This window comes from Phyllobates terribilis, unplaced genomic scaffold, assembly GCF_046119375.1.
Source record: "Phyllobates terribilis strain yellow unplaced genomic scaffold, ASM4611937v1 Scaffold_12__6_contigs__length_324123572, whole genome shotgun sequence".
Classification (NCBI taxonomy): domain Eukaryota; kingdom Metazoa; phylum Chordata; class Amphibia; order Anura; family Dendrobatidae; genus Phyllobates; species Phyllobates terribilis.
In genome coordinates, this window is record NW_027362772.1 from 180419446 (window position 1) to 180436636 (window position 17191).

The 17191-nt window shown below is 37.9% G+C and overlaps 1 protein-coding gene and 1 long non-coding RNA gene across 8 annotated transcripts in view; one reads left to right on the forward strand and one right to left on the reverse strand.

The window, feature by feature from the left end:
- Positions 1-244: 244 nt before the first annotated feature.
- LOC141172368 (uncharacterized) lies at positions 245-5184 on the reverse strand. Its single transcript, XR_012252462.1, has 3 exons — positions 4501-5184; positions 3807-3940; positions 245-997 (listed from the first exon to the last, which is right to left on the reverse strand). It is a non-coding gene; the product is annotated as an uncharacterized lncRNA (long non-coding RNA).
- PRDM16 (PR/SET domain 16) overlaps positions 4628-17191 on the forward strand; it is a 775410-nt gene continuing 762846 nt past the window's right edge. For 3 of the 7 annotated variants that reach the window (XM_073656489.1, XM_073656491.1, XM_073656493.1), the window contains exon 1: positions 4629-4841. In XM_073656489.1, coding sequence (XP_073512590.1) covers positions 4805-4841 — 37 coding nt within the window. In that variant the 5' untranslated portion in view covers positions 4629-4804. Of the gene's footprint in view, positions 4842-17191 lie in introns of all 7 variants that reach the window. The other 4 variants (XM_073656490.1, XM_073656494.1, XM_073656495.1 and 1 more) reach the window with 3 other exon arrangements.

Consider the following 17191-nt stretch of genomic DNA (forward strand, 5'->3'; position numbering starts at 1 on the left):
ATATAGTTGTTTTAATATATATATGTATGTTTTATATATATATATATATATATATAACCCATTTATATGCACACATTTATATATATATACATATGTATATATACACATTTTTATGTATATACAGGCACATATTTATATATATGTATACATACTCACATTTTCAGCTATATACACACATAAATATATATGTATATATATATATATATACACACATTTAGATATATGTATTTACATATATATATATATATATATATATATATATATATATATATATACATATGTATACACACAAATATATAAACACACACATATATAGATATATATATATATTCATGTTGTGATCAATTGGACTATGTTACAGATTGATAGATTTTAGCATAGTCTATAATTGTGGAGATCTCATAATGAATACACCAGTCAGATTCTTTTGTTGTACAGGTAGCACATACATACACACACACATACACACATACATATACACATACATATACAAACATAAGTAAAATAAACAAATATACATACACAAATAGCAATAAGTATATAAATGTATACGTCTGTATGTTTGTATGTATATACTTGTGTGTGAGTGGATACATATATATACATATACACACACACAAGTACAAAGACGTATACAAACATTTGCACATGCTCACACACACATTAACCCACTATATACACATTATTTCGTTGAAGAGAAAAATCTCCAGCAGTGGTTCTAGTGTAACAAGCGGATAGAACTGATAAACGGCCATGTCTCTTCTTTCTATAATCTTGCACCCCTTATTAGTGTGATTTTAGGCAGTGTCCTTATTCTCCTGCAGCATTGTCGCATGCATGTGCGCCTATTGTCGCCGGAGCAGTGAATGCTGGTGGACGGAGCGGTGCAGGGAGCGCTGGACGATCTCTGTCCCAGGGGATGATCGCTGCTGTCCCTTCACTGCACCCTGTATGTGCCGGGCCCTGCAGCACCACAAGCTCACACCGTCCAATATTCCTATAGAATAGAAGAAACAACACAACTCACACATGGTCCAGTCTGGAGTTTTATGGAAGGTGACAAATATCATCATTTCTTCCAATCTGCGGCTGCACAGACACAGCCCCGGACAGTGATGCAGGGATCTCTACACCATAGCACCGTCCTGCTGCTTTTAATAAATAGCGTTTGTACTAATTTGAGCTCTTGTAGGGTCAGAATATTTCCATGTGTCCTGAGGTCTGAGCATATAGTATCCATCCATGTGGAGCTGTGCATTGTGCTGGGCTCTGTGTGTGAGAACTTGTGTGCTGTTACTCCCTGTGCTTTATGTGTTTGTTGTCTGCATTGTGTAATGTTCTTTATGAATCTTTTATTCTGTACATTATTCTATTCCATGTGTGTTTGCCTTTTTTTGTCCTTTATGATTTGTGTATTTGTGTATGTAAGGTCAATATGTGTTGTATTTCTAGTTAGGTGCTATAATATTGTATTGGTTGTTTCCTATTATTACTTCATAATAATACATATCTCTGTTGTGCCTTATGTGTTATTGGGAATATTCCTTTATCTTGGTGTAGTAGTGACTGTTTCGTTGGGTAGTTTTGCATTTGTGTGTTATTGAGTGGGATTGTATGTGTTGTGTTCTGTGTTTTGTTTTTGCTGGACGTTTTTATATCATTCGTTTTATGTTACATGCTGTGTTCTGTTGTGTGTGTTTTATATGATTTACTCTATGCTATAAGTCATGCTCCTGTGTCACTGATTGTACTCTGTTCTGTGTTTTGTGTTGTATTATGAGGTGTGTTTGTGTTTTTCTTTTTGCAGAATATTTTTTATATCATACATTGTGTGTTGTATGCTGTGTTCTGTTGTGTGTGTTTTATATGATTTGTAGTATGCTCTGTGTCACTGATTGTACTCTAGTCTGTGTTTTATTTTGTGTGTTGTATTGTGTGGTTTGTTTCTGTGTTTTTTTGCAGAATGTCATGTATTGTGTGTTGTGTGCTGTGTTCTGTTGTGTGTGTTTTATATGATTTGTAGTATGCTCTGTGTCACTGATTGTACTCCTGTGTTTTATGTTGTATTGTGTGGTGTGTTTTTTCCTTCTTTTCAGAATGTTTTACATAATGCATCTGTGTTGTATGCTGAGTTCTGTTGTGTGTTTTATATATGATTTGCTGTATACTCTGTGTCACTGATTGTACTCTTTTCTGTGTTTTATGTTGTATTGTGTGGTGTGATCTGTGTTTGGTTTTCTGCTGTGTTTTCTTTTGATATATGTTATTTATTATGTGATAAATTCTGTGCTCTCTTTCATTGATTTTATTATGAGCCGTGATCTATTTTGCTTTCTGTTGTGTGTTTTATGTAATTGATTATATGTGATGTGTTTCAATTTCTGTTTAGTACCATGTGTTCTGTATAATATTATAATGCTGTTCTATGATAATTCTAGATATTTCCTCCTTGCTCTATATACCCAGCCTATATCCGTGGCTCACCTTTCTCATCACCCGCAGTAGTGTTTGCTGTCACTGTGCACACAGTTGCACTCTAGGACAGATATTCATTTGTTACATAAGGCTGAACAGTCTTTGCAGCTGATAAAAAGCATTGCTTGATTATTTGCTTTTCTAGTAACCTCAATAATAAATTATTGCTATTTACATTTAGTCAATTCTGGACTGTCCAGAAGGAAGAAATTAAGTTTAAATTCTATTGTTGCTTCACTAGTATAATTCTAGTATCTACAGGTGCAAGTGAGTGCTACAGTCTCTTGGGGCACAGCACCAATGTCAGTTTATCCTAACCATCCCTTGAAGCTACTGACAAAAATAATCTCTATATCCATCTATATCTATCTATCTATCTATCTATCTATCTATCTATCTATCTATCTATCCATCTATATCTATCTATCTATCCATTTATTTATGAATCTATATATCTATCCATTATTTATCTATCCATTTTCTATATATCTATTATCTATCTATCTATCTATCTATATCTATCTATCTATCATCTATCTATCCATTTTTTATGAATCTATATATCTATCCATTTATTTATCTATCTATCTATACATTTATTTATGAATCTATTATCTATCTATCTATCTATCTATCTATCTATCTATCTATCTATCTATCTATCTATCTATCCTTCTAGCACCCATATATACCTGTATACTATTAGTACAGTCAGTATACTTGTCTTTGCACTCTGCTAGAGTCATCTGTCAGAGACAGTGGAATACATTTTCTGAATTTTTAGTATATTTAATTATGACATAATAATTTCCTTTCCCCATTCTACACAGACTATAAACTTGTAGTATTTTACCTGTCGGATTCATAAACTGCGGCCGATTTCTTGGAGCCTCGTGTATTTATTCTAAATCCATATATGTTTGTATATTAAACATTGTACTTGGATTAGATCCCTGAGGAGCAAGAACATTTCTACAAGGCCCATAAGGGAAAGCAGTCGATATTGAGCAGCGCTATACAGGCTCAGACTATAGGTGACACATAATCTGTGCTTCACAACAAGAATATGTCCCTCCCTTGTAATGTTACTGGAAGACCTATAGGTTAACCTTGACCTTGGCTGTAGGTCCTACCCCTAGTATTGTACTGATATAGGATTATAAATTAACAGAGTAATGTACTAACGCAGTTCAGACTCTTTAAAGGTCTGTTTTTTTTTCTGCATTGCATGCAAGGAATAAGTGATGGGGGATGGGGATATATAACTACATAGTGCAACATACATGACTGACAGTTCCATAATAGCTGCAAAATAGAGGTGAAGGACTTACCTATCACAAACCCGTACATGCCAGTCAGCAGTCCCAGACAGTAAAGACAGAGAGATGAAGGAAGGAGCATCAGATCAATAGCATCCAGGGAAGACAAAAAACATCACCACACATAGTTTATTGCTATAATAACCCTGTAACAATAAAACAAGGGTCAGAGCTACCCATAGTCAATGATTGCTGCCCCAGACTTTAAAAAACCTGCATTCACTGTCAGTGATGGATGAAATATCATTGATTGTGCTGTGCAGCCTTCTGACAGAGAAGGGGTTAAGGATCAGTGCCCCCCTTCACCTCCTTCTTCTTCTTCAGTAACCGAGAAGTTCATTGTTTCCTATAGACCATCGTTATTAATATCTTAGAATCTGAATCACCTAATCTTATATATAAATAATGGTCATTACATTACATCGAGTCCCAGGGGAAAACATTTGCTGTGGGTAAAAATACAAACATGTCTATATAAAAAGTGGAAAAAAAAAGATAAAATATGACAGTTCTATAACATATCATTGGATATAAGCAATAAAAAAAGAATTAAATCCTGATGTTATAAAATGATAGCAAAGTTGTTATAAGTATTAGAAATAAATCCTATAGAGCAGCACATGCAGCAATACAGCAAAGTTGTCAGAATACCCATATTCCCATATCCCCGTGTCCTAGTGACTGGTACCTGGCTCCAGAAACATACCCAATCCAGGGGCCAATTGCACTGGGTAAGATGTGATTTTTCTTAAAGAGGCAGTACAGAGCTGGAGCTTGAGAGCAGGGAGGGAGAGCTGAGGGGGGAGATAAGTGATCTGAAGAGGACAAAAAAAAACCTGATGATGATGATGATTACACTGGAAACTTTCTTAGTCCTGGCGAGGGTGTCAGATTGAATGCTCTGTGCGCATGTGCAAAGGTGTCCAAACTGACAATGCTTATGAGATGAAGATAGTGTGTAGCTTGCTTCTGGGCTCAAGGAGGAGAAGAGAAATCTACAAGCCGACAAGATGAGATCCAAGGCGAGGGCGCGGAAACTGGCCAAAAGTAAGCAGCTTTCTCTTTCTCTCCTGTGCACCCTGGTGATCCACTGATCCCCTTCCCTGCTGTCTGTGGATCCCTGTAGACAGATGATCTGGTGCAGGGAGCCGGCACCTTACCCCCTTCCTCTGCTGAAGCTCCCACATAGATGATTATTGCTCGGTGTGCCCCCTCTGCAGGGTGAGCAGAGCTGGGCGCAGGGAAAGTCACCTCTCCATCCCCAGCCCCTGTGCGCCTTTACGCACAGCCCGCAGCTTTCCCTACTCCTCCAATTCCAATGTGGGACCCTGAAAAAGGCAAATAAATGTAACAAGGAAACTTAACGAAAAGTTGAGGAGAGGGAGAGCAACTTTTTTTTTTTCTTTATTGAATCCTTCCAAGTGTTGTGAAATTATATTCCTGGCTGTAGAAATAGTGGGCGCTAGAGGGCTGCCCAGGACATAAGGAAGAGAGGGAGCAGCCTCACCAGACTCCATGTACAGACAGGGGAGCAGTCACCAGCAAATTCAGGGCAAAACAACCAGGGATCCCGGATCCAGCAGTGGATTCTCTCTCTATTTGATTCTGCCTTTTTCTGTGTGCATTGGATGGTTTAGGATGGGGTGGGGAAGGTGGGGGGTTGGGGGTGCATTGCAATCCTGTGAATTCTATGTCTGTAATGTGTAGATTATATTCCTATGGTTGCATTCACACTGGAGGTGTATTGTGGCACCAAACTATGGTCCCAGATTAGGAATCTTATTATTTTAGAGCTGGAGACTGTGATCACCGCTTGTCGCTGGAGTTTGGGATTAAGCTGCACAATTCAGTCCTGTCAAATGTAATTTACTTTCAGTTTCAATGTGGTTTTTGTGTTCACTAGTCATCTATTCACTGATTGGTGCAAGGAAGGGAAGTAGTAGCATTGCAGATCATTTTGGTTTTAATTGTAATATATTTGAATTTTTTTTTAAATGTTAATTTCTAATTTTAAATAATGTTTTATATTTGTTCTTATGATGCTATTTATGAATAGTAAAGGGATTGCTCATATAACAGAGTATAGTCTTAGGTGTTTAATAGAGAATATGAATATATATCTTTATTTTACCTTTGTCCATGGTAGATAGAAAGTGCAACTATGAAGTGATATTGCATTAATACACAGGGACCTGTGTGCAGCTGCTGTATTATACAGGAATGTTCGCAGTTTAGTAACACATTAACCTGCTCACTTCATTTACACTACACGTTATTACAGGCGCAGCTGTTAGGAGAGGGGAGCTTTAATCAATGGTCAGCTCCAGGGCCCAGTAGGACTATTGCATGAATTAATGTGCTAAAATAAGAGGAGATAATATGACGCCTATCAATGGCCTATATAAATGGCACAAAAGGAAACTGAGTTACTTAGAAATATATATATATATTTTATATAAAATAATCAGTTTGGAAATATGGAAAAATATTTTGAACGTTTTGCTGCACTGTGAGCTACTTACATAATACAATTATTTATTAATTATTATCATTATTATTATTATTATTATGCAGATTATTGCAGACAGGTCTTGGCATTTTCCCTGTATAGCCTTCAAAAAACAATTACCCAGGGAATGCTGAAGGCGCTGTGGAAGTGTAACCATTTAGTGTATATATTTGGGGAATTCTCCATCTGCGGCCGAGATCCTCCAATATAGGTTCTGTGATTTTGGGAGAGTGAGGACTGATTAGAATCAGGTGTCTCATGCAGTACAAGGCCCCAGCGTTTTATGGGGTTTCTGAGAAGGATTTTAGGGATCACAGTTCAAAACAGTAGCCTGGAGCTAAGGTTTCTCCATCCCCAGAGACTGCACAGGAGGAAAGCAGGAGCGCAGAGCCGCATATAGATGCTAGGTGTGTGTGTATATATAAATATATATATATATATATATATATATATATATATATACATACATATATATATAGGATAGTATATATTTATAAATATCGACATACACATGTACATATCTATATCAGAGCTGACTTACCTCGGTGTGATCTCACTGTGTGTTATATGGCACTGTTTGTAGGGCTTTAGGCATGATACCTGCTACACTATACAGCATCGATACATGGCTGAAGAGTAATGGCAACTTCCACTCTGCTGCATCTGTATCAAGTTTTATCTAAGTGTAGGTGTAGGTTACAGTTACATATATCATTGATCAGTATAAAGTTGTTTCAATAGTGCACAAATATATATATTGTTATATATACTTGCATATACATATATACACATATATGTCTATATATATATATATATATACATTTACCTAGAGAGGTATATATATATATATATATATATATGCACAGTATATATATATATATATATAAATATTTATATATATATTATCTGTCTATCTTCTGTCTCTATATATATGTATATATATATATATATATATATATATATATATATATATTACATGTAATTGGAGAACTTTCACAGTTTGCCCCTTTATTATATTTGTACCTGCAAGATCACTGGATTCTAATGTAGCAATAGCTTCACACCAATAATATAGGTGCATGTGTCACACATGTCAATCATTAATGTGCAGGTAATAAAATGACTTTTGTACAGATGATCTATTTCTTATTATTAGACATTTATGATAATATTGAGTTGTGTCAGTTAAGGCATGTAACATCACCTAAACCTTTTATACAAATATCCTATTGAAGAAAAAGGCTCCACTGTCAGTCTGGGGCATTTTTAAGAGAAATTGGGCTGACATTGATTGTCATGGATGATACAGGTGATTGTATGTGCAGTGATTGGTGATCGGCTGCTACAGGTGGACCCAGTCCTGGTACATGCAACTAGCTGGGAGCTCTTGTCTGGTCACAGTCCCCTCCTGTGAGGTGTAGAGGGTTCAGTGTTTGGGCTGCACCTTCTGGTTCTTCAGACTTTTGGCTTCAGCTCACTTGGAAGGTGTTTGTTTTCCATTGTGCCCCCCTCCAGATCTTTGCCTTGTAAACACATGCTCTTTTTTTCTTATTTAATATGGCTTTATGGTTATTGCAGAACAAACAGATCACAACACTTAATATTTAGTTGTATACAGAACCTTTCTAAATAGGTGTGTACTAGATAGATAATAGTCAGTTACAAGAAGTTCCTTTTGCATGTCCTCATTTTCCTTTAAATGTCGTCCTCTGGTAGGTGTGTATACTTCTCAGTGTACAGTGAGGTTATGAGTGATAAGTGTTTTTTTTTGGGAGGACAAGCAGTAGAAATATTATTTAATTTTATGCTAAAACAATATTTGTCTTGAACAGAAAAAAAATCACTAATATTCCCTTGTCAGGGATTTCAGGTCAGTTATAAATTCAGACACATTAAGAGAAATAAAATATTGTGAAGGATGAATTAGAAGTGACTATGGTTATGGATCTGCCAGCAGACACTGGCTACTGAAGGAAGAAGGAAGAATAATGCAGGAACTTCACTGATTCCGCACTCCACATAGTGACATCAGTTACATTACTGTTCTTAGGAAGAAGGGAGAAAATATATTTCTTTTTTTTTTCATTTCATAAAACCATACAATAAAAGGTGATGATGATGATAATAATAATATATCTCATCTTCATCATCATACTGTTAATGATAATAATAGCAAAATATCAATGCTATAACACAATACTACTCCTTTTACTAGTAATAACAACAATAACAACTACTAGAAATGATAACCGTAACATCAATAATAACACTATATTACTTTTTTCAACTACTACTAATAAATGAATATTACTGTTTGTTACTACTGTTAACAAGAATAACATATCAACAGTAAACTATCAACTAGCATACTATTAACCTTATTCTAATGTAATGTAACAGTACTATACTATCACTAACACAACCATTAATATTAACAATGATAAGGTCATATCCTTCTAATAATAATAATGAGCATAATAATAGTATTAATAAAGTGTTAGTATTAATAGTATTCATACAGTGCTAACATATCTCTCTATACATTAATGCTATTATTATTATTATTATTATTATTATTATTTTATTCATGGTTTATTCATAGGTGAGCTATAATATCTTTCCATGGTTGTGGGCTGAGGGTACGAAGAAGCTTTTTAACCTTGTCACCTTGTGGGGGAGATGCAGGATTAGAACAAGGGTTGTTGGCCTGATTTTAAGACTATCCATACTTTAGTTTTTGCTGCAAATAGAACATCCAGGGTGAATTTCTTTATATTTCCAGGGCAGGAAATATTCACCCCACCACCCTTTGTAGTTTTACAAATAGTTTATTTTTACAGTTGCAATCAGATGGTTACTGCATCACATTAGTTGCTGTATTGCAGAATTGTGGCTGCCTGATTGTGTCATTGGAATCAATTAATGTGGTGTTGGATGTATTTGTCTTATATCACATTGGAAGGGGGGTATACAGTAAGCTATAATAGGATACACCTGATGTATGTAGCATGGACTCCATGAACACACAATGATGTATAGTCATATATTAATACATATATATATATATGTATATATATATATATATATATATATATATATATATATATATATATATATATATATGTGTGTGTGCCCATAGTGCAGTCACTATAGACCTGTAGGTCTCTGCATGCAGATAAGTATACAGATCACTCAGCAATAACCTGCTGCTCCATAGCTACAATCCAGCCTGATGTTCTAGCAGTTTGTACAGTATTTCACTCACTGCTGACGATCTGAGCCATGGGCACATTCTCCCAAATGCCTCCTTGTTGAAATGCACTCATTTAGCATCTAGTTAGTGCCCAACCTAATATTTTACCATGTCCCGAACGTCTCCAATGAATGTTATTAACATCCTTTCTATTTATTCAAGCAATTAGAGGATACTAAGTGTTTCTGTTCCAGTAATCAAGTAGATGTATAATTAGGCTCAAAGGAAAAAAAAATAGTCTGATTCTATAATTCTGCAGCAGTTTGTTTTGATTTTAATCTAATTTTGGGTCAAGTAAATTGTCTGTTAACAGGGTGATCGTGTACAGTGTTGTGGGTGGCCTTACAGTCACAATGAGAGAAGGCCTGGGGTTACACATAGGTTGCCATATGGACTAGAATAGATTTTTTTTATTGTATTCATGATATAGCACAAATCAGCTTCTAGTATTTATACTTATCTCCCAAGTCTTCCTCTTTTGCAGGAGAAGTTCCTTCTTTTTACCCCTCTCTTTGCCCCTTAAATGCCCCTTAAATGCCCCTCTTTTTGACCTGGCTAGAGGTGCACAATTAATCTTACTGTATTGTTAGGAAAGCTATTTGACTACTTTCTCACTTCACAGCTAATACTTGGAGGTATTTCATCATTTTTTTTAAATGAACATAAAAATGTCCTTGTTTAGATACAACACCATTCATAAGTGTTCCTATTTGTCCATCAAAAATGTCGATAGACATGTATACATTGCCCTAAAGGATATACAGTATATCTTGATTTAGTCCAATGCCATTCAAGCTATGGAATTATAGCAGGAATGTTAATGTTTTCCCCTAATCTACAGCTCATTTGGGTTCTTTTTGGGACACATCAGACTGTACTACAATGCAGAGGCATACCTCCAAGCTCCTGAGCCCAGAGCAAATTCTATAATAGGCCCCACTCCTCTCCAGTACATGTGCACCATAAGGCCCCCTTCACACGTCCATGTATCCAGTACTTGGGGCATTCCTTTTTTTCATGGATGCCACATATACATATTATAATCTATGCTGCTGTGCACTTGTCCGTGTTTTTACACCAACCACATGTCCCTGCAAAACACACAGAGACATGTCCGTTTTTTTTCTGGTAAGGGCCAATACAAGTCTATGGGTCTGTGGAAAACAGGTACAGCACACGGGTGATATTCGTGTGCCATCCAGGTCCTGTACATGTTTAACATTGTAAAATATAGAAGCTTTGTCATTTAATTCCTTCTTTAACCATACTGGAAAAACACTGATGACACTGATGGTAAAAATGGGCACACTGATGGTAAAACTGGGCACACTGATGGCACACTTATGGTAAAAATGGGCACACTGATGGCAAAACTGGGCACACTGATGGCACACTGATGGTAAAAATGGGCACACTGATGGAAAACACTGATGGCACTCATGGTAAAAATGGGCACACTGATGGTAAAAAAAGACACACTGATGGCACTCATGGTAAAAACATGCGTACAGATGGAAAACACTGATTGAAAACACTGATGACACACTGATGAAAAACACTGAAGGCACTGATGATAAAAACGAACACACTGATGTCATACTGATGGGAATCACTGATGGCACACTGATGGTAAAAATGGAAAAACTGATGGAAAATACTGATGGCACTGTTGGTTAAAACATGCATACTGATGGAAAACACTGATGGCACAATGATGGAAAACACTGATGGCACTGATGGTAAAAACGGACACACTGATGTCACACTGATGGAAAACACTGATGGCACACTGATGGAAAACACTGATTGCACTGATGGTAGAAACGGACACACTGATGTCATACTGATGGAAAACACTGATGGCACACTGATGGAAAACACTGATGGCACTGATGGTAAAAACAGGCACATGGATGACATACTGATGGAAAACACTGATGGCACCAGTACCGTTTTTTCGCGTACGTGTTTTATACGGACATGTGAAGGAGGCCTAATACTGGTGTTGACCAACGAGGTGGAGTCATCTTTGGGTCCCTCTGACACTTGGGCCTGGGAACAGCTGCTACCTCTCCACACAATACTAAAGCAGCGCAGACTACCTGCTCTTCACAGACTAGGGTTGTGCAAGGATATTGGAGTCACCATTGGAAATCAATTAATGATATAGACGTCCCTTTTGCTTTTGCAGCCTAAATGAATGTTTTCACTTCTGGTGGTAGATTTTTTTAGTCCTTAGTCCACGTTCACACATTCAGTATTTTTTCCTCTCCTGGTTTTATTAATATCTCGGACCACAAAGCCTAATATTGTAAGAGGAGCTGCTGGTATCATTCACATGTAGGTAGTGAAATGTACTGGAATGTGTGTTATCACGTAGGAAACATGGAGGGTCAGGAATTTTCTTTATAGCCCCCCTCTTTGAATGACATGATAGCCAGAATGTTCTCAGTATGATTTGGCTGATATCAGGGAACAATAGTTTGCATCCAACTGTACAGTAAAGCAAATGATCCTAAGGTTGAGTTTACAAATGACGATTTCATTCATTCTGATCACATCTAATTGATCATAAAATTGCTCCTTGTACAACTGAATTGCAATAATAATTTGTATTTCTAAAGTGCCAACATATTCCGCAGCACTTTACAATTCAGAGGGAACATTGCAAGATCCTAATTTATTAATTTTAATTGGATTTGCAGCATTAGACACCAGAGTCATTTCTGCTGCTGTCAATAGTTCCAACATACTTGTAAGTATTCTGGGACTTATGGTTCATCTGCAGATGCAATGGTGGTCTTGGCTGGCCCCTCCCCGGTCACGTGAACTTGTGCATTAGAAACGCCTGCAAGATTTTCTACACCTGAAGGGGTTAAATCGCCATCCCATCACTCATTTTAGCTTGACCTACTCTACAGTGTTTGCAGAATTCCCATCGGCTGGTGTTGACCCACAGCATAAGCTCTGCGAAATTCTTTCCAAACATTACCCCTTCCTTGTCGTCCACACGAAGGACACCCCCTTCCCCAAACCCTTCCCCTCCCCCATCCACACACAGGCACATGGACGCAAAAATATTTTACAAACCTATATTATTAGCCTAAAGCAGCCGAGCATATGTGGGGAACGTAAAATGTTCACATGTGATGTAACAGATTGTATTTCACAACAGTGCAGCCGAGTAATTCAAAGCTGTCGCTCGATGTAATATTATACCAGGGATGTAACTACCAGGGAGCTGGCGAGGACGAAAACTCCACTCTCTGTACTCCAACTCCCAGCAGAGCGAATACATCTGTGTACAAACATCCATTGTCTGCGGCGACTTGTGTTAACTTTACCGCGAAAGTTCAAAGTATTAATAAAAAAGTGAATCATTGTCGCTGTCATCGTTGTTCCTCCACGAGCTTCACTTATTCAGTCTGAGCAGTATTAATAGCATAATTATGCCATAACCGTCCATCATATACATTATTATAAAGTATCCTATGTACCTTATTCTATTCTGACATTAATCCACGGAAAGCTAAAAAGAATCGTCCGATTTTCATCCACAAAAGATGCTCTATCATCTGCATTGTCTTCCGTACGCTGTCCGTATGTCCGTTCTTTATACTCCGTATGGCCTCGGTTTTATATCATAAAGTTTACAAGACCAAATCGTTTCTAATGTTAAGAGTTGCAATGTATCTGTAGTATCCGTTGATCCGTATGTGATTTGTTTGCGCACCTATAGACGTGGATATGCGAGTCTCATCCAGAACACAATAGAGACTACTGCGTGCTGACCTTGTGGACATTCAGTCTGCGCGAAAAAACTGAACAGCCCAAATGAATAACATTGGTCCGAGTGCTGACCGGGTGAGGTCACTTGTTTCATGAACAGCACATGGACTAAAAACAAAGTTGTGTGAACATAGCCTTATATTGTAACTGACCCCCTATTATTTAGTGTCCCACAGCTCCTATCACATTCTGACCTACAAGCCTTATTAAAGAGCATGTTATAAAACGTTCATTACCTCTTGTAAACTGTAATACACTTTTATTATGCAGTGAAATATTCTGTACGGTATCCTATTGCCAGTTGTGGATACAGACAGAAGAGGCCCCTGAACAAGAACAATATATGGGCCCCTTGTAGTCGTAATGCGCAATTCCACCTGCTTTGGAGCTAGATGTGGCCCCTGTGCGGCTGCAGAGGTTGCACCAATGATATGTCCATACCTGTCTGTCCACAATAGTATACACCTATCACCCACAACATTAAATCCAGCAGTCTAATATAGGTCAGACACTCTTCATGCCGACCAGTGGTTGGATACGCCATATTCGGTGGTTGGCTTTGGTTTTTATCATGTCTGCATAGTTGTTGGGTCTAATCCCACCACATGGGGAGGATCTTCATACCCCAGCTTTACTTTATTTGGAAGTTACATCAATATTCTGTGCTGCGCTCTGCAGATTTTTTACTCTCTTCAGTTCTCCAGCGATGTAATGCGCACTACGTACATGGCCTATATGCAGTGACCGGTGATACACTGGATGTTCTGACTATCCTAGGATGAACTTTCTAGCACTGTACAGTATCTCTTCTGTGGGATCGGGTCAGATGGGCTAACCTTCGCTCCTCACATTTATTAATCAGACTATGACCATGTTGCTGGTTGTCCTTTATGAGTACTGGGGACACCCCACAAGACAAAGCATATTAGAGAAGTTCTGATCCAGCCGTCCACCCAACACAATTTGGCCCTTGTCTCTCAGACCTTTGTCCATTGCCCATTTTTTCTACTTTTCACAAATCAACTTGACGTGTCTAATATGCCTCCACCTAATATGGCCTTGTTGTGAGATAATTAATGATATTCACTATGCCGGTCAGGGGTTTCTGGGACTTAGCTAGCAACTTTTTCTTGTTATAGTACAGCTTTTCTCACACTGACCAGCACCTCTGACAATATAACGGATGCTGGTGGAGAAGTATGTGACCAGACCTGTCCATCAGCCCAGGAGAGGACATATCATTGGTGCAACCTGTTGTGGGGCCCAAGGTGTAAGAGGGCCACCACCACCACCACAAAAGTAACAAGCAGCTTCTACCACAGACATTATAGTTACTGTTCTTGTAGAGGGGTCCTCTTCTGTCTGTGCACCGGTCTCCTCCAATTGTAAAACATCTCTCACGGGAAACTGAGTTTCTATTGGAGGAGGCTGAGGACACCAGCAGCCATTATTTGGACAGAAGAGCTGTGTGAGGAAAGCTGCACTAACAAGAGACAGTGGCCAAGCTTTTTAACATTTGATGACCTATCCATATAATGTTGGACCACAGATAAAGTGCAGTATTCGGCAGTGGCCACTGAGCAATGTATGGGGTTACTCTCTTCCGTTCTGTAAACCACTATCTGGCTACTGTTAGATCAGGTATCTGCTGATCATGGGGGAACTATGTATTGGAAGGCCACCAATCTCATATTAGTGACCTAATGTCCCTTGGAAATGTCATCAATTGGAACCCAGACAACCCCTTTAATACTATTGCTTCCTTCTTTTTATAAAACATTAACCTTACACTAAATCACCAGACACCAGAAGGTAAAGGCGGCCATACCATTGATGTGACCTGTGTAGCCGCTCATGGGTCCAAGAGATCAGGGGGCCAACACCAACTCCAAAGCAGGTGGAATTGGGCATTACAATGGCTATTAGCATGCAAAGGGCCCATATATGATCCTTGCACAAGGGCCCTCTTCTGTCTGTGTCCACCTCTGTCAGAGGGTGATATTGGGATCCTACAAGCTGCAGGTTATGATGTAGTATGGAAACCTCTGAGCAGTGCTTCACGCCAACGGCTGGGTTGAACCTCTTTTTCCCCTCGTTTTCCCGACCTCTTGCTAATTTTTATAGCTGCATAAAGCCAATAATGTGATAAGTTTTCTGGTTTCATATTCCCAAGACGGATACAAGTCACATTTTTTATAACAAAAATTCAGGTAAAAAATTTCAGCTGTCCTTTATCCTTGCTAAATAATGAAGAGGATGAAAAACATGACCAAAAATCATCAGTTTCACGTAACTACCTAATGTCCATCAACAAGCAGTCCAACCTATGGTCAACCTATTCTTCATCATTATGGCACCGCATTGCCCTTGTACAGCAAACTGAAGGTCATTTTACCAACTCATTGTAGCCAGACCTATATCCATACAGCAGGTGATAATAAAAGTGTAACTAACGTCATCTCGTGTGCTATTTATTACAATTCTAAAGTGGCTATTGATGTCTCTCTGATGAGAAGAGAACACATATACCTAGTAAGTGCCCATATACACATGTATAGAACAGGTGCTACGAGCAGTATATCCTGTTTAGGGGCTTCCATAGACTGTCAGTAACAAAGTTACTCCATACTTTTGCCCAGAGAGTCTTGAAAGATAATAAATATGTGTTTTTTTTAATCAAGTTATCACTTTTCAGATAATTGTTCTTAGCAACAAAGTTGGATTACCGAGTGCTCATATTACTGAAGCATATAGATTTACCTTTGTCTACGTTGATTATCCAGACAGTGTGTATTGTACTGCCGTATTTTTTCCTTTTAAATGAAAGTTCTCCAGTAATTGAATGAGACAACACTTTTACTTTTTCAACTGATGTTAGCTCCGTTTTTAATAAAATAAAACCTAAGACGTAAATCAGATGTGGAGAGTCGCTGCTTATTGAAGTTTATTTTCCTTTTTCAATGTGGTTATTTTTCTTGCTGTTGGTATTGTGGTTTGCAATTTCCATGTATTCTGTCTCTGATGTAATGAAATCAGCTCTCCTTGCTCTGAAATCCTGGTGGGCTTGTGCTTCTACACAGCAGCCAATCTGAAAGGGCAGAGCTCTAGTGTTATATAGTTGTTACATGGATGTTTTTCAGCTAGAGATGGAATAAAGACTGTTACCTGGGTTGTATCTTAGTAGGTGACATCAGGACGTCACATAGAATTTACATTAACATACAGTATATCACAAGGACACTTGACTTGGGCTGTGTGGGTGAAATATTTTATACTGTAGCCTAAGCCATCCATTTTATTCACTTCTGTGATGACAGAGTCTAATTTAATCATCTGTGCTCAAAAATGTTTCATAACAACTATCACTACTTTACTTTACCTGCTCAACAAACACCAAACCTAAAAATCTATCCTGTTTCCCATTGCTACCTAGAAGCTAATTCCAGGCTGGAGAAAAACTGTGTGAAGGTGATTCACAAAAATATCATCTGCCCAGCAGTGTCAGACTGTTGTGTCGATCACCCATCGGTAATATTGATTCTGGGTTCCACTGTTATTATTATTATTATTATTATTTATTGTTATAGCGCCACTTATTCCATGGCGCTTTACATGTGATAGGGATATACATAACAAAAGCATTTACATAATCTTAACAAAACGAGTCAGCGACTGGTACAGGAGGAGCGAGGACCCTGCCCGCGAGGGCTCACAGTCTACATGCTCAACAGTCTCTATGTTCAACTACATCCAAATATTACATGACCCCCTTTCACAAATTTACCTCTGCTTCTATATAATAATAAACTGTTTGTTGGATGAATGATGAGATGCTGCTTTTTTTTG